Source organism: Myotis yumanensis, unplaced genomic scaffold (assembly GCF_028538775.1).
Source record: "Myotis yumanensis isolate MYYU_CA2020_CCGP unplaced genomic scaffold, mMyoYum1.0.hap1 SCAF_3, whole genome shotgun sequence".
NCBI lineage: Eukaryota > Metazoa > Chordata > Mammalia > Chiroptera > Vespertilionidae > Myotis > Myotis yumanensis.
Window position 1 is genome coordinate 173791171 of NW_027223754.1, and position 27714 is coordinate 173818884.

Consider the following 27714-nt stretch of genomic DNA (forward strand, 5'->3'; position numbering starts at 1 on the left):
CCTCCCGATCTGCCCTGCTCTGTGCATGACAGGGGGCGGCGCCCCAACTCCCCAATCAGCCCTGCTCTGAGCCCGACCAGGGGCTGCACCTAGGGATTGGGCCTGCCCTCTGCCACCCAGGAGCAGGCCTAAGCCAGCAGGTCGTTTTCTCCTGAGGGGTCCCAGACTGTGAGAGGGCACAGGCCGGGCTGAGGGACCCCCCCCCCCTTCCCCCCGAGTGCACAAATTTTTGTTCACCGGGCCTCTAGTAATAATATATTAGTTTCAGGTATGCAACATAGTGATTAGATATTTATATACTTTATGAAGTGATCACCCCAATAAATCTTGTACCCATCTGATACTCATACAGAATTATTACAGTCTTATTAACTGTACTTTACATCCCTGTGACTGTTTTTTCTGTGACTATTTTTACATTGACAATTTGTACTTCTTTTTTTTGTTGTTGTTATCCTCACCCAAGGATATTTTTCCATTGACTTTTAGGGAGTGTGGAAGAGAGAGGGAAATACAGAAACATTGATGTCAGAGAAACACACCAATTGGTTGCTTCCTGCATGAGCCCCTACCAGGGCCAGGGCTGGGGAGGAGCCTGCAACCAAGGGACTTGCCCTTGACCGGAATTGAACCCGACACCCTTTGGTCCACAGGCCGATGCTCTATCCACTGAGCAATACTGGCTAGGGCCAATTTGTACTTCTTAATCCCTTTCACCTTTTCCACCAATTCTCCTACCCCCAACCCCCATATCGTGATCATCAACCTGTTCTCTGTATCTGCAGGCCTAAGCTGCAATCTGACATCCCTCGAGGGCTCCCAGGCTGCCAGAGGGATGTCTGATTGCCAGCTTAGTCCTGATCCCCTGGGGAGCAGGCCTAAGCCAGCAGGTGGACATCCCCCGAGGTATTCCAGACTGCGAGAGGGCACAGGCTGGGCTGAGAGACCCCCCCCTTCCGCCCGCCCCCGCGAGTGCAGAAATTTTTGTGTACCGGGCCTCTAGTTGTAAATAATGCTGTAGTGAACATAGAGCTACATATATCTTTTCAAATTAGTGTTTTGAATTTCTTTAGATAAATACCCAGAAGTTGAATTGCTGGGTCATTCTGTTTTTAATTTTTTGTGGAACCTCCATATAGTTTTCTATTGCACCAGTTTACAATCCCATTAATAGTGCATGTGAGTTCTCTTTTCTCTACATCGTCACCAACACTTGTTTTTTATTGCTTTATTGATGATAGGCATTTTAACAAGTGTGAGGTGATAGCTCATTGTGGTTTTTATTTGCAGTTCTCTAATGATTAGTGATCTTGAGTATCTTTTCAAATGTCTGTTGGTCATCTGTATGTCCTCTTGGGAGAAATGTCTATCCAGGTTCTCTGCCCATTTTTTAATTTGATTATTTGTTGTTGTTTTTTTTGGTGTTATATGAGTTCCTTATCTATAATAATAATAAAAGCATAATATGCTAATTAGACCAGACAGCCAAACAACCTTCTGGACGTCCTCCTTGGTGACCTTCCAGATGAGGCCAGGGGTGCAAAACCCAAGGCAAGCCTTGGCAGCCTTGAAGGCTGAGCCCCTTGTATGAATTTTGTGCATCCGGCCTCTAGTATATTTTGAATTTTAACCCATCATATATATCATTGGGGAGTGTCTTCTACCATTCAGTAAGTTGTTTTTGTTTTGTTGATGGTGAGTTATGTCTTATAGAAGTCATGAACTTACATATCTTTTCAAATATATATGTTTTGTAAAATAGCTTTTTTATTCCCATAAGAAAAGTTTTATGTGTTTCTCACAGTAAACATTCTTGACTGCTTTATCCACATGGTATCTCCTTTACTATGTTCTCATTAGCATCCTTTACAGAACAGCCTGGGTTTCTATCAGACCTTCTTTGTCATTCTCCAACTTACTTTACTGCATTCTGGTTTCCATTTCTGCTTAAACTAACATAGGTTGCATTAAAATCTAGTGGCCTCTATTTATTCTTTATTTGAAATACTCCTTTGCCTTCCATGAAAATATCTCCCTTGCTTTTCCTATCTCTCGGCTTACTCGTTATCTACTATGTTTTAGTTTCTCCTTATTCTCCTTTCTTTTACCATTACTGTTTCTTATGACTTTATTTTTAATTTTTATCTCATCTTCCTATACAAGCTCTTATTTTGAGAACACAACCATTTCCATGACGTATCCTGATGACTCCCAAGTGTCTAATCCCCCTGTAACCTCAGCAAAGCCAAGTTCCAACTGCTTGTTAAATATTTCCTGTTAGATATTTTGTAGAAGATTAAAACCCATACATATATAAAATGTATAATCTTTTCCATCCCAATTTTACTCCTCTGCCTATGTTATCTATCCAGCTTGAGAAATATCGCCAATATAGTAATACTCACTTGGTGGAATTATGTAGTGGAATTCTCAAGTGCAGTTGTTTAGCATTTCCTCCCCTTGTGTCTCAGGGTCTGTTTTCCTTAACCTTTCTCATTTAGAAAAGAAAGCTGTTAGGTTGAAATTTAGATGCATTGTCAACCCCTTATTTATTCATTTGATTATTGGTTTGTTTATTTATTTATTCATTCATAGTAGTGAGGATGGATGCTATTGACCCACAGTTTCCCTGGTCTTTATTATGACAAACACATTTCAAATTTCTGAAATGATTCCTTAAAAAAAATGATACATCTAGCTCTTGAACAACCAAGAATAAAAATAATCAACAACACAGGCAATATTGGCTCATTGAACACCATAACACAGTGTTCTAGGGATCTTTCAAGAGGAACTGAGAACCAAATTGAGTTTGACTGAAAACACATTAAATCCACCTCTATCAAAGTCAGGGACTTCGGGATATTATGTCTGGGCCTTTCCACCCAAGGCTGGAGTGCTGCCTTTAGAGAATCGTGGTAGTCCCACCCCAGCGGAGATTTTGGAAATCTCTGACAGCCCTGAGTCAATTGCAGAAAGTCATCTCTTTGGAAGTCATGTATGGAGGGGTCTCTCTTTTCCGCGTCCAACGCGGCTAGAGAGTGGTCCGGTTCTTTGAGTAGGGGCGGCTGGGGATTGAGAAAATGAAAGAAAGAGACAGAACACAAAGATGGAAGAAAAAAGCTGGGACCCAGTGGGACCGCTGTCCTCTTCTGATGGAGAGACAGAGACCCAGCACTGGAACAGCCTGTTTATTTTATACCCCCAATACCAGGAAGTTGCACCAAAGGTCAAGACGAAGGAGATTATTTGCATTCTTGTAATGTCAGTTCTGGGTGGGCCTGAGTCCTATTCATTCCTGGTGCTTGGCTGGATTTACATAATAAAACCCACTCCCCCGGCACCTGAGTAAAAGTGAAGGTCAAGCTGGGAACACTTCTGCCTTTTTGGCAAAATGGTATCCAGGACATGACTCTGCCTACCGCCCTGGATTCAGCTGACAATTTATTAAAGAAATGCCCATGTGCCTTCCCAGGGGCCCTCTTCAGTAATGTTTCTCATTCAGTTATCATTTCTTTATGACTCTTATTCCATTTCCTTGCCTGAATGGAAACTGAGCACTAACTCTTAACATCTTCCTTCCCCTGAATTTCAGGGTCAGTCTTCCTTAACTTCTTTTTGTCTCACACACAGTATCCAGTGAGGCAACAGATTCTATTCATTCTAACAAAGACTTGTTTCTCTTCTGTCTTCTATACCTTCTGCTGTTACTGCCTTAGTTCAGATTCTCATCACCTTTGTCCTGGAATATTACATAGCCTCCTGTAGTCCCTGTGGTTTATATTATCTTATGTTTCAATGTTTTCTGTGAATTTTTCTCTGTTTTCTTAAATGTATTTAGTAAGCCATACAAATTAGTTGATAGGAGCCTGAGTTTATAAATGGATGAATCATGTCAAAAGAGGAAAGAAAAGTGTTTTTGGGTTGCTACAAGAATATTGTTAGAAATTAACATCAAAAGTCCTTCTTTATTTGAACACATCTGAGTACAGATTTTAGGCATAAGAGCATAGAACTCATTCAACTCAAATGACTCAGGAAGCATTTGGAAGATCAGAGGAACCAATAAACAAGCTAAGTCTATTTCCTGAGAATACAGTTCTTTAAAAGCGTGGCTGTCTACCTGCCAATTTTGCAAAGTGAAATGAAAAGTGGAACCTTTCAGGAAATATTTCTAACTGCCTGGGCCTGCATGTGGCGTGCAGGCACTCAGCTTTTACAAAAGGAATTTGATAGCAAGAGAGACTCCTTAATAATAAAATAGTTTTCTTTTTCATTCTCATTTCTGATAATTTTGAAAGAAACCCCATTTCAGAATGACTTTATTTGGTTTCTAGAACTTAAAGATCTTGGGTCTTAAATTTGGGGTACTCTTAGGGAAAATGGAAATATAGGGCTGTACCTGAGATTTCTGACATTGTAAATGAACAGTTGGTAAGTTGATAAAGGATCAGTATAAATTTAATTGATACTATTGATGATGCAGAAGTTTTTAGCAGAGAAACAGTATAATCCAGGCTGACTTGTGAAATCAGGAACATATTCCTTTAGAGGATTTATCCATTTTATGATCCTCTGAGGAAATTACTTCACTAAAATATTATCCCCCAGAGTGTTATATACTGTGAACAAAATCTGACATTTTGTTCAGCAGCTTTGTTCTCTAGTTGCTGTTCAACCCACTCATCTTAATGCCATTAGCAGAACTACGCGGCATACTTTCATTTGCATAATTGCATCAGCCAAATTATTAATGAAAAGTTTAATAACAGGCCCATAATTGGTGTATCTAAGATCCTGCTTGGTGTTCTGAATCAGATGGCAATGCAACTGTACTTGGTGCACTAAATTTCCATACCCATGAGGCAATCCAAAATGCATTTATCCATTTGGTTAACCTCTGAAGGTACCCACTAAAATTTTTGTTTTAAACATGTTTATGGCTCACTGGATTGTTTTGGCCACAAAACAACAACCTTCAGTTAAGGTGGGTATGGTCTTTACTATATTTTTTAAATGTTATCTATATAAACCCTCACATGTAGATCAGTTATATTTGAAAATTTCATTTGAAAGTTTATTGTTTGGGTCATGAACTGCATTTTCTCATAGGAGCAAGATTTTTTCATTAGAATAGAAGACCACTTAAATCATAAATAATTGAACTGAATTCCAATGTATAATCATATAATCAGGCAAACAATCATATATTCTAGACAGCATTCTAGTGCTGAGGAATATAGCAATCAATAAGAAAAACATGTCCATGTTCTAAAATAGCTTACATTTTTGGAATTGGGTAGGTGGAGTGGGCAGATTTATTCAATAGAAATAAATGTAAATTAATGGTTAATATAACTTACTTTTTATAGCACTTATATTAATAAGATAGTGATACTGAGAGAGAATGACTGATGAAACCCATTAACTAGAAGCTTAGGTTTCTCTCAACGAGGCAGCATGATTCTGCATCAGTTCTCACCCTAGGACCATATTAAAGAGAAGTAGGAAACTATTGAAAGTCGAGGGGAAAAGTATTCCAGGCAGAAGAAACAGCAGTGCAAAGACCTTGATTCAGGAAAAAGTTTGGAATATTGGAGTGACTGAAAGATAGCCACCGTCTATAGAGTATTGTGAATAACAGTTTGGAAAGGTACACAGGATTCCGATGATGTGGAGATTTGTAGGCCATGGTTAAAAACAAGTTTGGTATTTTTTTCATGGATTTCACTGGAGGAGGATGAGATCTTATGGATACATTTAAATAATGACTGGAAGCTGAAGTAAGAATGGGGTAAGGAAGCCAGACTGGAGTTAAGGAGACTATTGGTGGAGGTCTGAGAGGATGTGATGGCTGATTGGCCCACAAGCTGGACCCAGGCAATCAGAGGCTCCTCTCCCACCCCCTCCCTGCCCCTGGCCTTCAAATGTTTGTTCTGCCCATAGCTGGAGCCATTTCAAGAACACATTCTTGAGAGAGTAATGTGTTGTTAGACTGTTTGGATTGAATACATGACAGAACCCCATTAAGGCCTCTATATAAACTTTTGAGATTTTGGAGGGCGGAGGTAGCAACCAACTTGTTTTTCGGCTCCCCAAGACAAGTCTGGTGTGTAAGTTCCCTGGCTTAGTAAAACTGTCACTACCAATATGGAGTGGTCTGCCTCTTTCTTTGGTCTCGTCTTGCTTTTTGTGTTAGGGGGCAGTTTCTGATTTCACCCAGGGAACTCCCATAATTGGGAACCAACAGAGATCAGTTAAAGACTGTTGCAGGTTGGCTAGGTGCACACGTGGTGAGTATAACCCTTTTAGTGGTAAGAAGTGATCAGATTTGCCCTGACCAGTTTGGCTCAGTGGCTAGAGCGTCGGCCTGCGGACTGAGGGGTCCCAGGTTCGATTCCGGTTGGGGGCATGTGCCTTGTTTGCGGGCACATCCCCAGTGGGGGGAGTGCGGGGGGCAGCTGATCGATGTTTCTCTCTCATTGATGTTTCTAGCTCTCTGTCCCTCTCCCTTCCTCTCTGTAAAAAAAAAAAAAAAATCAATAATATATATATATAAAGAAGTGATCAGATTTGGAATATATTTTGTTGTTGTGTTTTTTGATGAATTAGATAGCAGGTGTGAAGATAAGAGAAGTAAGAATGACTACTAGGTTAATGGTGAGAGCACCTGGATAAATGGTGATACAGTTTTTTTGCAGTGGGGTCCTTTGGGAAGGAAGAGATTGAGAAGATTGAAGTGAGGATAGTGAAATCAGTGGTTAGGGCAGATTTATATTGTTTGAGACTCCAATAAAATCCAACCAGAGATATTGATGAGGCCATGTCTGGAGACTAGAGATAATAGACTTGGTAGCCATCAGCCTATAAAATTGAACTCAATAAAGTTATTGAATAAAATTATAAATGGAGAAGAGGGGAGGATAGAGCCTAGGGCAGTGATGGCGAACCTATGACACGCATTTAAATATATAAAATAAATATCAAAAATACAAGTCTTTGTTTTACTATGGTTGCAAATATCAAAAAATTTCTATATGTGACACGGCACCAGAGTTAAGTTAGGGTTTTTCAAAACGCTGACACGCCGAGCTCAAAAGGTTCGCCATCACTGGTCTCGGGGGAACTTCAGCACTTAGAACTTCGGTGGAAGATTACCAAAATTATCAACTTAAAAGGCGGGGGAGGATATGTCACTTTCCAGTTCAAGCTCTCCAATGGTTTTCCTCCACACCTATGAGGGAATTCATGGTCTATCATGGGCCCTCAGTTCCCTCCTCTCCTTCCATTCTCTTTTTTGCTCATTCTCAGCTAGACCCACTGTCTCTCCTGCTTTTCCTTGTACACCCCAAGTATATTCTTATCTCTGGGCATTTGTTCTTGCTTTTTCTCCTACCTGGAATGATTTTATCCCCAATATTCACCTGGTTCTCTCCCTCCCATTGTTCAGATTTCTATTAAATTGTTTTTTTTTTTTTTAAAATCTTTATTGTTCAGATTATTACATTTGTTCCTCTTTTTTCCCCCCATAACTCCCCTCCTTCCAGCTCCCACCCCACCCTCCACCCTCACTCCCCACCCACTGTGTTCATCCATAGGTGCATGATTTTTGTCCAGTCACTTCCCGCATCTCCCACACCCCTTTTCCCCCCAAGAATAGTCAGTCCATTCCCTTTCTATGTCCCTGATTCTATTATAATCACCAGTTCATTCTGTACATCAGGTTATTTATTCACTTGATTCTTAGATTCATTTGTTGATAGATGCATATTTGTTGTTCATAATTTGTATCTTTACCTTTTTCTTCTTCTTCCTCTTCTTAAAGGATACCTTTCAGCATTTCATATAATACTGGTTTGGTGGTGATGAACTCCTTTAGATTTTCCTTATCTGTGAAGCTCTTTATCTGACCTTCAATTCTGAATGATAGCTTTGCTGGATAAAGTAATCTTGGTTGTAGGTTCTTGGTATTCAGCACTTTGAATATTTCTTGCCATTCCCTTCTGGCCTGCAAAGTTTCTGTTGAGAAATCAGCTGACAGTCGTATGGGTATTCCCTTGTAGGTAATTGAGCCTCTTTCTCTTGCTGCTTTTAAGATTTTCTCTTTGTCTTTTGCTCTTGGCATTTTAATGATGATGTGTCTTGGTGTGGTCCTCTTTGGATTCCTTTTGTTTGGGGTTCTCTGCGCTTCTTGAACCTGTAAGTCCATTTCTTTCTCCAGGTGGGGGAAGTTTTCTGCCATTATTTCTTGAAATAGGTTTTCAATATCTTGCTGTCTCTCATCTTCTGGCACTCCAATAATTCTGATATTAGTCCGCTTAAAGCTGTCCCAGAGGCTCCTTACACTATCTTCACACTTTAGGATTCTTTTTTCATTTTGCTTTTCCAATTGGGTGTTTTTTGTCGAATCTTTGGTTTGATTCTTGAGCTCCTCTGGTCTGCTGTTGGGTATAATATTCTTTATTTCAGTCCGTGTATGCTTACTTTCTAATTTCTTTATCGTAGCATCGAGGGTCTCATTAGTTTTTCGTGAGGCTCTGCACAAATTTATGGCAAGTCCTCAAAATTGCGATTCTTAGCTCCATATCCTCCATTTCTGTCATGTTTTTTTGTCTCCGCATCTTTTATGCTTTCTTGGTGCACCCCCTTGTGGTCTCTGTGCGCAGTCTTGTTCTAGCCAAGCCTTAATTGTTGTAGTTAACACTAGAGGGATTTGACCACCAGGCCGACTGGCTGTAGGAATCAGCTGAGCAGAAAACGTCTGTCTTCTGGGGAGGCGCTAATCCAGCCTTTGCCTGAGGCAATTGGCAAATGGCTGTGCGCAGGGCCTGGGCGGGGCGGGCTCAATAGGGCGGGGGGAGGGAGCCGCTCTGGCCGCTCTCAGTCCGTCCCCAGGGGCTCTGCCTCTCTGTCCCCACAACCGCTGCAAACCTCGGAGGGGCCGTAGCCAGACAGTCCCGCTTCTCCCGTTTGAGTCTGGGTCCCTAGAGACTCGCCCGGATCTGTAGCCCAGAGTCTGAGACTCAATCCTGATTGAAAACAACAACCGCGCCCTCAGCCGCCAGCCCGCTTTGCGTGCGCACCACCTCACCACCGCACCACCGTACCTTTAAATTTTCCACACTACGCCTCCTCTGAGCGTCGGAATGCTGTTGTTTTTGCTTCTAGTTGAAGAGTCTCTCCTCAGCCAGCCTTCCTGTGGTTCTGGTTGATGTCCGTTCTGACTTTTAGTTGTATTTTTGAAGTGGTTGTTTACGGCGGCAATCTCCGGTGTTTACCTATGCCACCATCTTCGATTCTCTCCCAGATTTCTATTAAATTGTTAACTGAGAGCATTGTCTGACTGCCTCGTATCCTCTGATGACTTTTCAATAGTAACTTTCTTTTTCTATGTAGCATGCTCTCTGGCCCTTATTAGATGATGAGAGCTAGCCTTATGAGCTATATTCAAGCTAAAGAATTGATGACTGATACTCTATTAGTGGATTATGTTTCCATTTGCATTTTCAGTAGGGCCTTATAGATCTCTCTTAGACTTTGAGACAGAGATAGGGACAATGCCTGAGGTATGTTTGATGATAGTATTTTCAGCACTTATTAAGTTATATTAGGTAGGATTGTTTATATGTAAAACTGGCCCTTACTCGGGACTTAGTATTTAATAATGATATTGTTCTATAGTTGTTATATTTAATATTATTATTTAATAATGATTTAATATGTTTCAAAATATTTAATAATATTTAGTAAGTTTTTCTAGTTGTTTGGCCTATTGATTTGTCTTGCCATGTTTATATAGTGAGAATATTTACTTATTTTCTGTTAGCATGTTACATTTCTCATTTATTTACTAATGAGTATCAGTATTCTACAAAAGTGATGTGCCTCCTTAAAGTAAATATTTTCTATAAATTTGTTATATTTTTGGATTATATAGTTTTATTTTAAAATCTATTCATATTATATAGTTAGCAAGTATTAAATATATATGTTGTGGATAATTTTTAAAAAATTGCTTAATTTAGATCAATGACCACTTACTCATTGTTGAAAGCTTGCATTTCATTCAACTGCCTTATTTAACTGCCTTTATTTGGACTCTTAGGAAACAAAAAAATATTTTGAAAATTAACAATTATGCTGGGGGAAAATAAATAAATTAAGCTTTAGAAATAATTTTGAAATTGGATTTATAATTTAACTACTGATGTCTGAGTGTAGAAATTTTTATGAATCTTGAATGTAGAATTAGCATTTTGATTTGTAGACCAATCTATTCATTAAAAAGAAAATTCTTGCTTGAAAACAAAAGCTTTTATAGTAATGCTAAAATGTGACATCTTTTTCTACTAAAATATTGAATCCAATTGTTTCATATTAAGGTTGCCTTGTTCCCCAAACAATATATACATGTGCTAACAACCATTAAGTTAGTATGAGTCATTACTAAAGTAAAGAAGCACTTTTTTTGATTATTAGGAATTGTTGCTATATTAGTACATAGTGCATAATATAACAAAGTCACATCTTGATCTTTATAGTTGATATGATTTGTATGAATTAATTAAATACAAAGTAAGTCAGCAATATTAGCAGGGAGTGCCAATAATGAAATAGTAGTAGATAATAACAGTAAAATTTAAAAGGCAATAGAAACTTTCCTCACCAATGTTTTTTTTTCTTGGTTAAAATATTGTAAAAGCAAGACATTTTATATAACTTGTTCTCTCTTGCTCTTACTGGCATAGTGTGACTGTGTTTAGAATCAGTATAATGAACACAAGGTAGAAGGAATTAATGGAAACAAATCATGACTCTATCTTATCAAGAAATTGATTAACTCCTGGATAGTTGACTGCACCCAATTACTGTGCTGTATTAAAACTTTAGCTTTCAATAGCCTAGTCAATGCCTCTTAATTTAAATTATTTATTAATTAGAGATATTATATTTCAGGTGTTCATTGAACCACTTTATAAAACAAGAAAACCATTTAAAGATTAGCGTTGTAGACATTTTAGGAGAAAGATACCGTGCTATTGAATGCTTATGAAATTGTTAATGTTGATGCAAGTGATAAACTGCAGGCATTAGTTTGCTTTGTAATAGTATAGAAATCATAAATTTCACTTTCCATTATTGCCTCCTGGTTTATTATACCAGTGGTTTGAAAAACTGTTCTTTTTTCACATATATATGTATGTGTGTGTGTGTGTATATATATTAGAGGCCCGGTGCACAAAAATTGTTCATGGGTCCCTAGGCCTGGCTGGCGATCAGTGCTGATTGAGGCCAAGCCAATCAGGGCCAGGCCAGAGAGAAGGCGACAGTCACCGGGCCGGGCGTTGAAGGAGCAGACACCCAACGCAAACTCCACCATCATTGGCACCCCGCCACTGTGCGGTTCCCCCCTTCCCCCACTTCTCCTTCCCTTGTCGCCAGCTGCTGGGCGGCGGGCCGATTGGGGCCTGCTGGCCGGGGGGAGGGATGGGGTACAGGAGGTTGGCCACCAGCCCTGAGGAGGGAGCCGGCCCTTGGCCCCCTGGAAAAGGAGCCGCATCTGCTGCCACCCACCCCCGGTTCCCTGTCCCAGCCCGGGGGCCAGGGGAGATACTGGGAGGTTGGCTGGCTGGGGGAGGTTGGCTGTGGGAGTGCACTGACCATCAGGGAACAGTTCCTGCATTGAATGTCTGCCCCATGGTGGTCAGTGCATGTCATAGCGACTGATTGTTCTGGTCATTTAGGCTTTTATATATATAGACTAGTGGCCCAGTGCATGAAATTCCTGCATGGGAATGGTTCCCTCAGCCCAGCCTGCACTCTCTCCAATCGGGGACCCCTTGGGGGATGTCTGACTGCCGGCAGTTGGACATCCCTCTCTCAATCTGGGACCTCTGGCTCCTAACCGCTCACCTGCCTGCCTGATCACCCCTAACCTCTCTGTCTGCTTGCTTTATTGCCCCTAACTGCCTCTGCCTGCCTGCCTGATTGTCCCCAACTGCCCTCCCCTGCCAGCTTGGTTGCCCCCAACTGCCCTCCCCTGCCAGCTTGGTTGCCCCCAACTGCCCTCCTCTGCTGGCCTGATCTCGCCCCCAACAGCCCTGCCCTGCCGGCCTGATCTTGCTCCCAACTTCCCTCCCCTGCCACCCTGGTCACCCCCAACTGCCCCCCCCTCCCGCCCGTCTGCTCACCCCTAACTGCACCCCCTGCCAGCCTGGTCACCCCACACAGCCTGCTGTTCAGTCGTTTGGTTGTCCCTCACTAACCACCCTGCCGGCCTGGTCACCCCACACAGCCTGCTGTTCGGTCATCTGTCCAGTTGTTTTGGTTGTGATGGCCCCTGGCTTTTTATATATTAGGATATTAGTTAACATATTAGATAAATTTGTGTATAAGACACATTCGGATTTTATTATTTATTTATTTATATTTTTATTAATTTCAGAGAGGAAGGGCAAGGGAGAGAGAGTTAGAAACATCAATGATGAGAGAGAGAGTCATTGATTAGCTGCCTCCTGCAATGGGGGATCTGACCGCAACCCAGGGATGTGCCCTAACTGGAAATTGAACTGTGACATCTTGGTTCATAGGTCAATGCACAACCACTGAGCCATGCCACCCGGGCTGGGTTTTATAATGACACTCACTCAAAATAAGCATTTATATTGACCAAGAGTGTAAAGTAGTTTTAGAAAAGAAATATATTTTTTTATTCAGATAATTGTAGTGTACCTCCAGTACTGGCATCTAGTAGTAAGTGATACATTTTGAATAAAGGGTAATATTCTTTTAACCCCAGGGAAGTAGGGAGGAGAAGAGGGGAATATATTTCTTAGACACTTACCATGTTCCAAGTCTGTTCTAAGTGCTTTACATATATTATCTTATTTAGTCCACTCAACAACATAATATGTAGGTATTATTTATTATGTCTATTTTATAGAGTAGGATAGTGATGCATAGAGACATTAGTAAATGGTCAGCCAGAATATAAACACAGGTAATACAGTATAGATCCTCATAATTCTCACTGTCAAGGAATATGTTATACTGCTTTGCTATGTAAAAAAATAAATGTATGTAAAAGATCTTTTTAAAAGAACATATAGGAGTCATTAAAACTGGTAACTAGCAAGTGAGCAAAGAGACCAATAAACAACACCAGTTTATTTAAAAGGCAAAGTGTATTACCTTTTAATATGTGTACAATTATTAAAGCACATAGAATTAATGTAATTTTATGAACATAGAGAAGTAGCTACATTATATAAAATGTAAATGCATAGAATTGATCAGTAACTATTGCTACAAAGGAAATAATAAAGTAATAATTTTGAAGAAATTAGAATATTATGCTCCTTTATACAGTTATGCAGTTAAAGTAGATATTCCCCTGAATATTATCAGGGAAGAGAAAAGAAACATAAATGTATGCAATAATTAGCTGGAATCTGATGGTATAGCAATGCTTCCCTGGATTTTGAGCTCTGTTATCTATAATAATAAAAGCATAATATGTTAATTAGACCAGACATCCTTCGGGACGACCTTCTGGATGAAGCCAGGGCTGCGAGGGAAGCCCGGGTCCCAGGTGCCAGAGGGAAGCTGGTGCCAGCAGCCAGGAGAAGGAAGGCCTACTGTTGCACGAATTTCATTCATTGGGCCACTAATAATAATAAAACTAGATTATATTGATATTGGAATAATCCAAACACTCCCTCTGATTTGCTAATATTTTTAACTACCTATGCAATGCACAACTCATATTATTATTATCATGCTTTGCATTGCTGTGCTCTATGCCTCGTCTCCACTTCTCACAGCTAGGTCTTTCTGTTTTAACCAGCATATTAGATTCAGGGTAACATGTGGATGCTTTTTACAGAGTGATATAATGCATCCAATATGTAATAACAGTATGGTTTATGTACATCTAAACTAATTTCAAAATTAAGTTCTATCTGTGTATTATTTAGATTATAAAGTAAAAATTAACTCAACAAATATTTATTGATCTCATGGTCCATTTGGGAAAAGCCCAAGAGTTAATAGGATTAAATACTTTGAAGTTTTTCTCAACTGACAGCCACCCTAGGCTACATTTGGTCTATGTGTGTGAGCTGGGGAAAGGTACCTAGATTTATTACTGGAAATACTAATATGACTATAGTATAATGACTTATAAACTGGAAAAAAACACACCACAGTAAGAGATAATAAAGCAGTTCATGTTATATACCTAGATTTTATTTTTATATTTATCTAACTACAGACTGTCTAAGAATATCCATTATAGGACACGAATTAATATTACTAATATTGTGTAAATGCATAGGACATGTGAGCCATTGAGATGACCAAAGAATGGCTTCAGTGTTGACAAATATTATATTCTGATCTTTGCATTTTGAGTAATAAATCTGTTCCTTGATAGGGAATACGCTAGCAGAGACAGTGTAAAACAACTACAGAAATGCCATAAATATTTAGGGACAAGGTGTGCAATAACTATGGAGATAATGGTGTAGGTGCATTCTATATCTTTTTGTTGCACATTTTATTCATTTTATTATTTTAATTTCCTTTTTGTTTCCAGCAATGGTGATATTTGTCTGTTCATTGTTTGATAGTAGTATGTGTCTCCTCGGATATTGATAATATGCTCAAGACTTCCGTTTTATTTTCTTTGATAACTACAGCACAGAATAACTTTTACTGGGACATGTTAGTCCATTGGCCAGAACCCTTTAATATGTAGCATATGCAGCTTCCCATCAATATCAGTATCTCTAGAAAAGAATTCTGGAATCCCTCATATGTGATTTTTGCTGCTCACTCAGAAGAGCAATGATAGATTCCAAATCTTTAGTATTTAGCCCTAACTATATGCAGTGAGCCTTAGAAAAATTTAGGGTTGCTTAAAAAACCCAGAAACATATTTTTGAAGTCTAGTTTGAAAAGGGAAAAGACATAGAATTACTAAGAATATTTAATTTAAATAAGGTAAATTTAAGCTTTACCTTAAGTACTTTTTCCCTATTTGAAAGCAAAATTTTAGATGATTTGCAACTTTATGAAGGTATTGTCATTCCATCAGCCATCACGTTCCAGGTCCAGATTACTTTCTGTCTCTCTCTCCCTCTCGACACTGTACCCCTCCCCACAATGTGCAAGTGCAGTTTACACCAAATCCCGTCACTTTTCTGTGCACTGTTCCCTACCATTTTCTACAACTTCAGTTTGATCCTTAACACTATGCTTCTTATTAATTACTATCGCCTTCTGATTGATCTGGCTTCCAGAGTTTTCCTCCCTCCTCAGTCCATTCTGCAAGCTGGTACCTAAATAATCTTCATTTTCCTAAGGCAATTTTTTTTTTTTTTTTGCCTGGCCAAGGGACCGTCCACAGTCTTGCTCTTCATCTTCATTTCTGCCTTTTAATTTGGACCCAGTTTTTCCTCATTATGGATGTGCCTATAGCTCTGATCTGTTCTCTAGGAAATGAAGTATTAATAACAGATCTTGCATTTTGAAAATTAAAATCATCGCGTGTACTCTAATGAACTTTATAGTGTTTTATATTTAACCCAGGTTCAGGCACTTAAATATGTACTAACATCACCTCATGCAGTAAACTCATTGAACCCTCAAAACAAGTTTGTGAGGGGGGCTAATACATGTTAGAGAAGAGGAAACTGGTGAGAAATCATGTGCACAGTCACAGGGCGTGGAAGTGGTGCTGGAAAGACACGTGGCGGTGTGGCTCCGGGACCGGCTGTGGCCAGGGCCTCTCTGTAAGTGGCGCTGGTATTGTTAGCCACCGCTGCTCTGTGCTTTCCCGCTTTGCCTCCTCAGCCAAAAGCTTAGCAGATTCAGAGACATCCAAAGGCAAGCCAATTGTGACTTCAAATCTTGGAACTTTTCCCCATATCCATTTTAATGTGAAAAATAAACGCAATGTCTAAACACTCGCAATAACAAACCTGCCCTGGGATTAAAAGGACAAAATGCTGTATAAACTTAGGGGAGAATCACATTGCTAAAATTAATGCAGATTGAGCTTATTTTATTTAATATTAGAAGTTAGAGAAGTCAGCATTTCAGTAATGAAGGCAATGCAGGTGTGATTTACAAAATATATAGTATAAAGACAGCCTGGGAACTCATAAACTTTAATTCTTTTGTCTATTTTAGGACTTTCTGGGACAAGTGTTTTGTACATTGGGGGAGATTGTTGGTTCACAGGGAAGTCGCCTGGAAAAGCCAATAGTGTAAGTATTTTTAAATTCAGACAATGAAATGTTAACTCTCATTTTTATTTTTGCAGTTTGGAATTGATAAATACATGCTTGTGCACAAAATGTGGGTTTTAAAATCTTATTTATGAGTTTTACTTCAAAAAATCATTTTGACATGTTTATCAAGGATACGTTATATTTCAGCTGTCATATGCCTTGCTACAAAATGTTCACAAAATGAAATGAGCACATTTAAACAAGGAGATATGTTGTTTTCCTTTTGGTGTACTATTGTCTTCGATTTCATACTTTTTCTTATTTAGAGAGTATTTTATTAGTTTCTGTTATCAAACACATGTAGATTAAAACCTTACATATTTAATACAATGGAAACACTGTTGAATGTTTCTAGACCGATATGGCTGTTAATTTCTGTATAATGCCAACCCAACTCAGTACAAATGGGAGAGTTTTTCTGAAGTTGACAGCACAGCTTCCAAAAATTCAAAAAAATGTATTTTTATATATTTTAAAATATATATGTGTGGTATACATCAATAGCAGCAAGAGCTTTTCCAAGTTCTGTAGTCATGTGAACAAAATTATAGAGATATCTATCACAAACCATTAAAAAGAAAAAAAAGATTAAAAGGTCCAGAAAACAGCAAAGTTCTGTTACTGTTGTGATACCTGGCACCATTTTTTTTTTCATTAGCTTCTTTGTCATCATCTGGAAAGAAAACATTCTAGAATAACATCATTAAAACCAGCTCTGATGAAGCATGGTCACTACTATGTATCATAAAGCAGGTACAAGATATTTTACATCCACAGAGGGATGATATAGTACTGCCCTCCATCTATAATGCTAGTGATACAATTTTAAAGGCATTGTTTGAGACTTGATTCTGTTTCCCCAGCAGAGGGCCTCAAGAGAGGAATGACAACTTTTTGAAAGACATTTTACTTCTTGGGGCCAGGCCTATATGTAGCACCACCTTTTATACCATATGTTTAATAAATACATTTTTGGTGATTGAGGTTTTAGTCACTTTTATTACAAAATTGGTTTGTAAAGAAGGAGATAGGTGTAAATGTTAGAGAAGGTGGTTGCTGTGGGTTACATCTTCTACCTTCACCTTCAATTACTGGAATCATGCTTCATTTTTTTATTAGTTGAATGGGATAATCCTATTTTCTCCGGTTCCAGAAATGCAGAAAACGAACTCCTGACATTTTTTTCTTATTCTTTCCTTCCCCTGTCCTCCTCCTTCTCCTCTTGCTAATTTCAATTATTTGGATGCACCCAATTGTTTATAAAAGATCAAATGATCTGGGAAGAATACTAAGGCATATGCAGAGCTAAATGCAATGTCTAGAGGCTTGGGGAATTTTGAATCTATATCTTCACCAGTCTTTTAAGAATCTTAACCTTACAAAATAAATGTCAAAACTCCACATATCTATTCACCTTTGACATCAAACACTATAGCCAACGCACCATTTTTACATTCCCTGCATAAAATTCAATACTTAATGTGTTCAGTGCTATGCAAGAACTTCTTAAGATAATAAGAGGTCTATGAATTCTAACTTCCTTTATTTAATTTGATTTTCTTAGAAAATTACTATAAAATGTTGGTTTGGAAACATTTGGCTGTGAACTACCTTTTAAACATTCTTTTCAAGTGTAACTTGTTTTCACATATAATTATAGGATGTGGAAGCTTATTTAAATGTATTTTGTTCACTTTAATAGATAAGTAGTATGTTATTTATAAAGCAACTATACATAAATATTTTATTAAGTGCATATAAGTTTTTTAATGAATATAATTATTATTGCATTTTTTAGTCTAGTGCTCAAGTCCATTGAGATTCCTGGAAAATCACAAAATCTATCTTTATTATTTTTTTTCAGGAAAAAAAATCAATAATATAAACAATGACAACTTAAAGATATCTTTTAACATTCTTTGAGAGAAACCAAAAGCAGTTAAAATATAATTTTTATTTCCAAGCAACAGAGTAGATATTTTTATGGAACTTGCACTCATATTTTGAAATTAATTTTATTAGAGATTTTTATCTGATTTTTTTCTCCATAAAAGGAAATCATAACTTTATTTCAGAAAGCTCTTAAATTACATAGCATTTTTCCCCAGTGAAAAATCATTGTTATATTAGTCCTGAAACATGTTAAAAAGTTTAATTATATTGGTTGCAGTATATGGTAAACAGAATATAGAGTTGGTAAAAATAGGTTTAACGTTGGGAGTATGTGAACATGGAGTTAATAAAGATATTGTAATAATCATAACCTACATGTCTTTTTCCAACCACATATTGTGCAAGATGTGGTCCTTGTTCAGCTAATTCAGCAATTCCCACTAGATAAGACTAAGAAAAACAAATTCATGCTACTTAGATACCTAGAGTAGTGATTGGCAGAATATGCAAATGTGGGGAGTATTTGCTGGCATTTGAGTCACTATCATTTTACATAACTAGAAGAGATGAGATGTCCTTTAGATTTTTCCTAGCTCCTGCTGAGGATGGTGTAGCATAAATGAGGTAAAGCCTTAGAACCCTGTTCAGATAAAATGAAGGTATTGTAACTGCACACTTCATGTCATCTGAGGGTATTTTGTAATTTAGGAAAATGTTGGTACTATATCTATCTTATTGAAAAAGGTCTAATTCATTCAATTTTTAAAACTATGTGCAACTAATATTTTATTCAGCCGTTGACCTTATTGGGCAGTCTTCTCAGGCAAATAGACATTATGAAAGGATTTAAAGGTGGGCTTAATGTTTGAGCAGTGGGATATTTTAAAATTTTAGTAAGTATAGCTAGGCAAATATTGGCATTAAATGGGTAACAAAATGACAAAATGTAGGGCTTGAGAGTGGGAAAGAGATTGGCTACAAAAGAATGAAGCAAAGAACAAAACGATAAGAATTGTAGAATGGTGACCTGTTACCTGAGGAAATCACATTAACTGCTTGAGATAAAGAGAATGTGAGAGAAGGAATTCAAATGGAAGATTAACCAAAAATAGGGCAGTAAAATTGAATGTCGTTAGCCTCCTAATGGAAGGATATCTTGGATTTATTAATTAAAGCATAGAGGAATATAGTCACATGCTCTCATCTGAGCAATTACTCCGACACAGTGGATTGGGGGGAAGGGGAGTATTTTGTAGTCATTCACCCTCTTGCTTGAGAAAATAATGGCTTTTATAAAGAAACTAGAGGCCTGGTGCACAAAAATTTGTGCACTTGGGGGGGGGGAGGGGGTGCCCCAGCCTGTCCTGTGCCCTCTCACAGTCTGGGATCCCTCGGGAGATAACGACCTGCTGCCTTAGGCCTGCTCCCGGGTGGCAGAGGGCAGGCCCAATCCCTATGTGCAGCCCCTGGTCAGGCTCAGAGCAGGGCCGATTGGGGAGTTGGGGCACCGCCCCCTGTCATGCACAGAGCAGGGCTGATCGGGAGGTTGCGATGCCACCCTCAGTCACGCTAAGGGTAGGGCCGATTGGGGGGTTGGGGCACCGCCCCCTGTCACACTCAAGGCAGGGTCGATGGGGAGGTTGCAGCGCCACCCCCTGTCACGCACAGAGCAGGGCGGATAGGGAGGTTGTGACCCCACCCCCTGTCACACACAGAGCCGCAGGGCGGTCAGGGGGTTTGGGCGCTGCCCCCTGTCACGCTGATCCCGGTGCCGGGAGCCTCGCTGCTCCACTGATCCCGGTGCTGGGAGGCATATTACCCTTTTACTATATAGAATAGAGGCCTGGTGCACGGGTGGGGGCCAGCTGGTTTGCCCTGAAGGGTGTCCTGGATCAAGGTGGGGGTCCCCACTGGGGTGCCTGGCCAGTCTGGGTGAGGGGGTGAGGGCTGTTTTCCAGCTGGCAAGTGATTGAAGCTCCCAATCGCTCCTTGTTTTCTTTTTTTTTTTTTTATTCTGGGCCAGCTTTAGCTCTGAGGCCTCGCTGCTGGAAACATCGATACAATGTTGCGGTCCGGGGCTGACTGAAAGCCGGTTTCTGGGGTTTTGTTTAGCTTCTATATTTGCAACATAATACATAGTTGCTTAGAGTTGCAGCTGAGAGGCCGGCAAGTGAGGCGGGGAACGTTGGAGTCCGCCGTCACTGGAGCAAGCAAGCCTCCCTGCTCGCTTCAGTGCATGGCTGCCGGCCGCCATCTTGGCTGACAGTTAATTTGCATAAGGATATGCTGATTAGCCAATGGGAAGGGTAGCGGTCGTACGCTAATTACCATGTTTCTCTTTTATTAGTGTAGATTCTAGCTATGAGAGAAGCATGTGTCTCGAGGAAGGGGAACATGTGGATTGAAGAATCAGGTCCTCTGAACTGAGCATGCTTGCTGTCTTGGGTTCTGGCGAGTTCAAGTGCTTTAAGAGAAGATGTAGCTTCTATTCAAATGGGATTTAACCCCCTTCCTTCAATGTTACTGAAAAGCAATCAAAAGCATTCATACCCTTTGTTTTAAAACGCATCGTTAGGGTGAGGAAGAGAGTGAAATGCTGTTTGCATGGAAATTTTCTCTTTCCGTAATGTCAGAGTAGCTCTTCAGAGCAGCTGGTCCACTCCACGGATGCATGCAGATTCCATCCTCATCCCTGCTTCCCCTGCTCAGTGACATCCTTTCCCATGTGCTTGCTTTTTTGAATCAATCTAATGGGCAGATGGTGGGGAGAGATCGGCAGGGTGGACGATATGCAATATTTCAGTAGAGGAAAGAATAGCTTTGGAAGAAAGGAGGGAGCCAGTGAGAAAACTGGAAATAATACAAGGTCAGGGAAGTGTTTTCTTCTCTGATAGGCAGCTTTAGGACAAACACAGTTTCTAAAGACTTCATGATTTACCACATGATTTATGAAAATAGTGGACTAGATAAAAGATGATAGAAATAATGAAGTTCATATTAAGGAAATGATATGTATTTAACATGTAGCTCTTACATCTCTATCTCATAGTCCCTTTTGCCTCCCCCTGTTCCTGTCTTCTCCTATGAACCTGTCCTGGCCAGGACTTAGCCATGTAAAGATAACATTGTAGGGTGGTCACTAAACATCCTACCAGTTTTTGTGGTCGGTTCCTCCTGGCTGGAGGTAGAAATAGAGTTCGTACACTCTCCTGTTGCAGCCGTGACTTTTGTCAGTCTTGTTAAGAGTTAGGGGATTGTCCCTTGTGGATGAGTATAAGCTTCCGAATGCAGCACCAGACACCTCCTGAGGCAGATAATCCACCTGCAGTTAACAAAATGGACTCATCTTGTGTCCCGGATGTTATTTTTCTTAAATAGCATCATCAAAGTGACTTAGTGCTTATTTACTAATTTGTTTTAGATTAGAGATTTATTTTCCAATTAGTTTCCCATTTGTATTCTAAATTATTCATAATATTCCCTTGTTTCTTTCCCTTTAAATGGCCCAGTTTAAATTATTTTCTGTTCAGGTATTCAGAATAATTTCTTCTAGCTTCCTAATTGCAATTGTGTTATAATATCTCTTCAGAAATAAACTTCTTAAAATGATGATAACTAGAAAATTTGAAGATGCAAAGCAGGCGTAGTAGAGCTTTAAGTTATTTATTATTAATCAAGTCTTTGAGAACTAAGTTATGTTTATTACAAAGGAAAAATAGTTAGTTGTACATAGCCATATGCCCTATTAAATAATCCGCATTTGAATTTAAACTCATTTTTTTATTTTCTGTTTTTCAGTTATTGTTGTCACTTTAAAATATTTTGCTCATTTTTTTATGACATAAAAATTAATTTTTTAGCCCTAACCGGTATGGATCAGTGGATAGAGCATCGGCCTGAGGACTGAAGGCTCCCAGGTTTGAGTCCGGTCAAAGGCATGTACCTTGGTTGCAGGCACATCCCCAATAGGAGGTGTGTAGGAGGCAGCTGATCGATGTTTCTCTCTCATCGATGTTTCTAACTCTCTATCCGTTTCCCTTCCTCTCTGTAAAAAATCAATAAAATATGTATTTTAAAAAAAGTTATTTTTTAATATCTTGTAGAAACTTAGGTGAACTATTTTGAAATTGATGTTTAGCTATTTTTAATTTACTTTTTAATAGCAGCTCAGGATTTTTACAATTTCCAACAGTCTGTTCCCTTGGATTCAAGTTTTAGCAAACACATTTCTCATATCTTAATTCCGTCCTACACTTTGGTCTTTTCCCCTCCCCCTCCGAAAATGAGTCTTGTGCTACTTAATTTGTCTGCAACATTTACTGTGTCTTCCTATGACTCATCAGCTCTTCTCTTTAGATCATCCCATTATGATCTGGCATTATACCCACTCGGCAGTGGCAGTGTGTCTGTTCATGCTGTGAGATTGTATCTAATTTTCTGCGTGATGCTGTCAGTCATACTTCTTCTATCTTTAGGGATCTCAGTGGTGGATTCAGAAAGTCTTCCAGAATGCTAGGATCAGTACCAGTTTAAGAAAGATTGCCATTTTCTACTCTGGGAGGCAAGCATTTATTACATTCATCAAATAACAGACCTGTTTGTTCCTGTTACTCTGATCCAGGCTTGACTGACTGGTTCTGTATGAAAGCATGGGGCCAGGAGGCAGGGACTGGTGTGATGAGAAAGGCGATTCTTGCTCTGGGGAGGAGCTGGAACTCCAAGGGTAACTGAACTAGCAGAGGTTTTGGCAGAGGGAGCAGATTGTGTTCTTTGTAGGCTGGCTGTTGCAGCATTTGATCTTGGCGATTAGCGGAAGGTAGAAAATAAAGAGAGGGATCCAAGAGGGATTAGTAAGTGTCCTGATAGGTGTTTGAAGACTACAGGGATAGGGACTTGGAGGCAGGTGATAATTGGAAGACCAGCTTGCAGTGGTCTAATGGACACAGAATCCCAGCTCTGACATAGGACTCATGAATGAAGTCCTGTGGGTGGTGAAGTTCAATGAGAGAATTATGGGGAGGGGAAGAAAAACAGAAAGGAACCTTGAGAATAAGGCAGAAGACATGACATTAAAGTACAAGAATAGGGCTTGAGGGCTACTTGAACCTGAGCCTTAAAGGGTTGGTTTAAAGATCTGACTCAAATGTGGCCTTATTCTGAGAGCTGTGCTGTGGTCCTCTTGCTTGTAGAGATCAATAGTCAGTGTGAGAAGGAAGAGGAGGAGGAAGGACAGGAGAATGGTTAGTCTTGAAGGTGAGAAACATACAAATTTACAATGAAGCAGTATATGTCTTTACTGTGCAATCTTTGCATGTGAACATACCGTGAACTTTGGGGGAATATTTGACCTTCAAAGTCATCTTTATTAACTTCCCTGAAAAATTAGACTGCTACTGTTTTTCTCTGGTTTATTTTACTGGGCAGAGAATATTGGGCTGCGAATGAGATCAAGTTTTTAGTCCTATTTGATATTTTTTCCGTTGAGTTGTAGGGGTTCTTTATATGTAGTAATTTATATCAGAAATCCTGAATATTAAGCTTTTATCAGGCATATGATTGCATATACATCCTCCCATTGCCTTTTCACTCTGTTTATGTGTTCTATGAGGTACAAATGTTTTAAAGTTTGAAGTTCCATTTATCTATTTTTCTGTGCTTTTGATGTCATATTCAAGAAATCAGTCAAGACCAATGTCATGAATTTTCTCACTGTGTTTTCTTTTAAAAGTTTATAGTTTTAGGTCTTATGTTTAAGTTGATTTTTATATATGGTATAAAATAAAGGTCCACTTTTATTCTTTTTATGTAGATATGCAGTTTCCTCACACCAGTTGTTGAAGAGATGGTATTCCCCTCATTGAATGGTGTTGGAATTTTTGTTCATTTGACCATATATGTGAGGGTTTATTCCTGGGTACTCTATTTTATTTCATAGGTCTAGTTGTCTCTCCTTATGCCAGCACCCACACTGTTTTAATTACTGTAGCTCCTTTGTAATATGTTTTGAAATCAGGGAGTATGAGTCCTCCAACTTCGTTCTTTTTCAAAATCATTTTTGCCAATTTGGAGTCCCTTGAGATTTCATAGAATTTCATGATGACTTTTTCTTATTTATTTATTTATTTATTTATTTATTTATTGTCTAAAGTTTTATATACACTGAGTGGCCATTTTGCTTATAAATTTTTTACATACAAAATACTAAGGTAGTATAATGTTTCAGGTATTACGTTTATTATTGTGCAGTGCTGAGTATTCACTCTTTTCTATTTTTTATTTTTTTAAACAATGAGTTTTTAAAAATGTTTTAAAAATTGACATTTGTCATTAGTGTCTAACCAAAATTTATTGACCAATAAATGTGATATATTTTAGTAAATTTTCTATGACATAATATTTGGCCCATTTTACAAATGTTCCATAAGTTAAAGCAAATTTGAAGTATAGGTAGAAAACCCTGAGATGAAAAGATTCCTTGAGTGGTTGGTAGGTTATTTCAGGTGAGGTCAGGGAGAAATGAAACATTTGTTATGGATTCAGGGAATGAAAAGTATGGCTCTATTGAAAGTGGTGGGAAAGATGAAACTAGAAACTTAACAGTGGCTGAATTTTATGAAGGTGATTTTGTCTTAATTATTAAGTTTAAAATTACCTAGGATGTATGTAGAGCCACTGGAAGATGGAAGGCTTCATGATTAGCATTAATGAGCGGATCAATCTGGCATCATGGAGAGGATAAATTAAAGGAGTACCATCCTGAGACCAGATAGGAGCAAGAAAAGTCCAGTAACCCAAGCAAAAGTGTAAAGATATGAACTAAGAGTGGTAGCGGTAATGGAAAAGTAGTATGAGTTATCGAAAAATGTTACAGTTAGGGAAAAAACCCAACTGTAACAATCAACAAAAAGCAAAACAAACCACATCAAACAAAAAACAAGCCACCCAGTCTCTCAAAAGGCCTTTTATTCTTCGTGCGCTTAATTTTGGAAAGAATTACTCATCTCTAATAATTCTCTTGAGATAAACCTTTAACTGTTTTGAGCTTGCGTTCTATTATTTTTCATATATGCCACAAAATATCACAGTAAAAACAAGTCTGGGAAACTTTTCAAAACATCTTTTTGAGATAACTTTCTACTTTGATATAATTTCAATTGTATAGAAAATTTACTAGAGTTGTACCAGAAACTTCTGTATGATCTTTACCCAGAATGTTTACGTTGAGCAGATGTTAACTTTGTTCTATGGCTTTATCATTTTCTCCCCCACCTCCATCCCTCACCTCTTCCTCTCTAATATTCTAGATTTTGTTGTTTTTTCTGAACCAGCTGAGAGTAAGTTGGAGAAATTGTGCCCCATTTCCTCTAAATGCCCGAGTGTGTATTTCCTATAAGGATGCTCTCTTACATAGCCATAAACATGATGATCAAAACCAGGGAACTTCACAGTGGTACAGTTATATTATCTAATCCACACTCCATATTCAGGTTGCAACAGTGGTTCATTCATGTCCTAAAGCTATTCCCCCCCCCCCCCCCCCCAATCTAAAGTTTAATCAAGAATCACACATTGAATTTAGTTGTCCTGATTTTAGTCTCTTTTAACCTGGAATACTTCTTTAGCCTGTCATTGTCTTTTCTTGCTTTACAATGTTTTAAATAGAGACTTTATATTTTAGAATTGCTTTAGATTTACAGAAAAGTTACAAAGATAGTGCAGGGAGTTCCTGTATATTCCTCATCCAGTTTCCACTAACGTTAACATCTTACATTACTCTCGTACATTTGTCACAACTAGGAAACAAACATTGATACCTTAGAATTAACTAAGCTCCAGACTTCATTTAAATTTCACTTGTATTTCCATGAATGTCCTTTTTCTGTTTCAGGATTCAGCTCAGGATATCACATTGCATTTAGTCATCTTGTCTTCCAGTTTCTTCTGTTTTTTTGACAATTTCCCCGACTTTCCTTGTTTTTGATGACCTTGCCAGTTTTAAGAAGTACTAGTCAGATATTCTGAGACTGTCCCCCAATTTGGGACTGTCAGGTGTTTTTCCCATGGTTAGATTGGGGTTATGGGTTTGGAGGGGAAGGACACAAAGGTGAAGTGCAGTGCCTTCTTATTGCATCGTATCGGGGTACATGACATAAACATGACTTACCACTGGTGGTAGTAGCCTGGATCACTGGCCAAGGTAGTTTGCCAGGTTACTAGTGAAATTGCTCCACATAATGGCATACTTTTTGTTGTGAAGTACAATCAGTTCTTTCTGTATATATTTTAGAGCTATAACTATAGATGCATTCAGTATTGATATCATATCTCCCTAATTAATTGAATCTTTGTTATGACACAGTAACTATTTCTAGAAATATTTAAAATTAAAATCTATAGGTTTGCTATTAATGTATATATACTGGTTTTCATTAAGGTTAGATTTCTCGCCCTGAGTATATCCATTCTTTCCTTTTGAATTTTCTGAAGCCTTAAATTTTGATATCTATTGTAAATTACTAATGGATAAACTTTATTATTATTTTTACATAGTGTGACAATTTTTGTTTCTATTTTTCATTTAAAAATTTTTTTTATTGATTTTAGAGAGGAAAGGAGAGGAAGAGTGAAACATCAGTGGTGAGAGAAAATCATTGATCGGCTGCCTCCTGCACACCTTATACTAGGGGTAGAGCCCACAAACCCAGGCATGTGCCCTAACTGGGAATCAAGCTATGACCTCCTGCTTCATGGGTTGATGCTCAACCACTGAGTCACACCAGCTGGGCTCTCCAAATATTCTTGATTATTTTTATTGGCTTGTGCTAGTTACTCAGCTCTCCATGTTTCTCTTTAAGTTTTAGTTATATCATACACATTTACATTTTGTATACTATGCATAATATTTCTGAAATTGGACACAATGTGTTGGAGGCCGCCTGTCACTACTTGAGCCAAATTAAGCAGAGACAGGGTTGAATCATATCTGAGCATTTATTCCAATAATTCCGGCAGCATGGGGAGAGCAGTCGGTCACCTTGGAAAATTCTACTCTGACCCCCACTTGCCAGTTGGATGATTGTTTACACACGAGGGAAAAGTTAGCTACGAGCAGCTGTGAGCTGCAAGTGTAACATGGAAAAGGGGAGGGTTGGGTCTGTGGTCTGGCCTTCAGGAGCTCAAAGTTTGGTAACAAGGTGGCTAATCTTGTATGATGTTACAAACAGCTCAGCCCAATCCTGGGACCAGAGAATAGTAAGCATTCCTGAGAAAAACTCCTGGAGGGGGTCAGGGTCCGGGCACAGCAACCAAATCAAAGTGTGTCCTGTCCTTGGTCTGTTCTCAAAATGTGTTTCTTTTCTGAGTAATTGACTCATCGAGACATCTTATCTTTTTACAGCCTTGTTTCATCCTCCAGTTTCCCAGGGTCTGTAAGAAAACCTCTTATCTATAATTAGTGAGGTGAATAATTATTAAACAACTGTGGCTCTACTCTTATTACATGCCCTTCCCCACTATCATTTCCACT

At 38.8% G+C, this 27714-nt stretch overlaps 1 protein-coding gene across 2 annotated transcripts in view; it reads left to right on the forward strand.

The window, feature by feature from the left end:
• CPNE8 (copine 8) overlaps nucleotides 1–27714 on the forward strand; it is a 199647-nt gene that overhangs the window by 56424 nt on the left and 115509 nt on the right. For both annotated transcript variants that reach the window (XM_070410448.1, XM_070410447.1), the window contains exon 6: nucleotides 16195–16271. In XM_070410448.1, the coding sequence (XP_070266549.1) occupies nucleotides 16195–16271 (77 nt within the window). The remainder of the gene's footprint in view (nucleotides 1–16194; nucleotides 16272–27714) is intronic.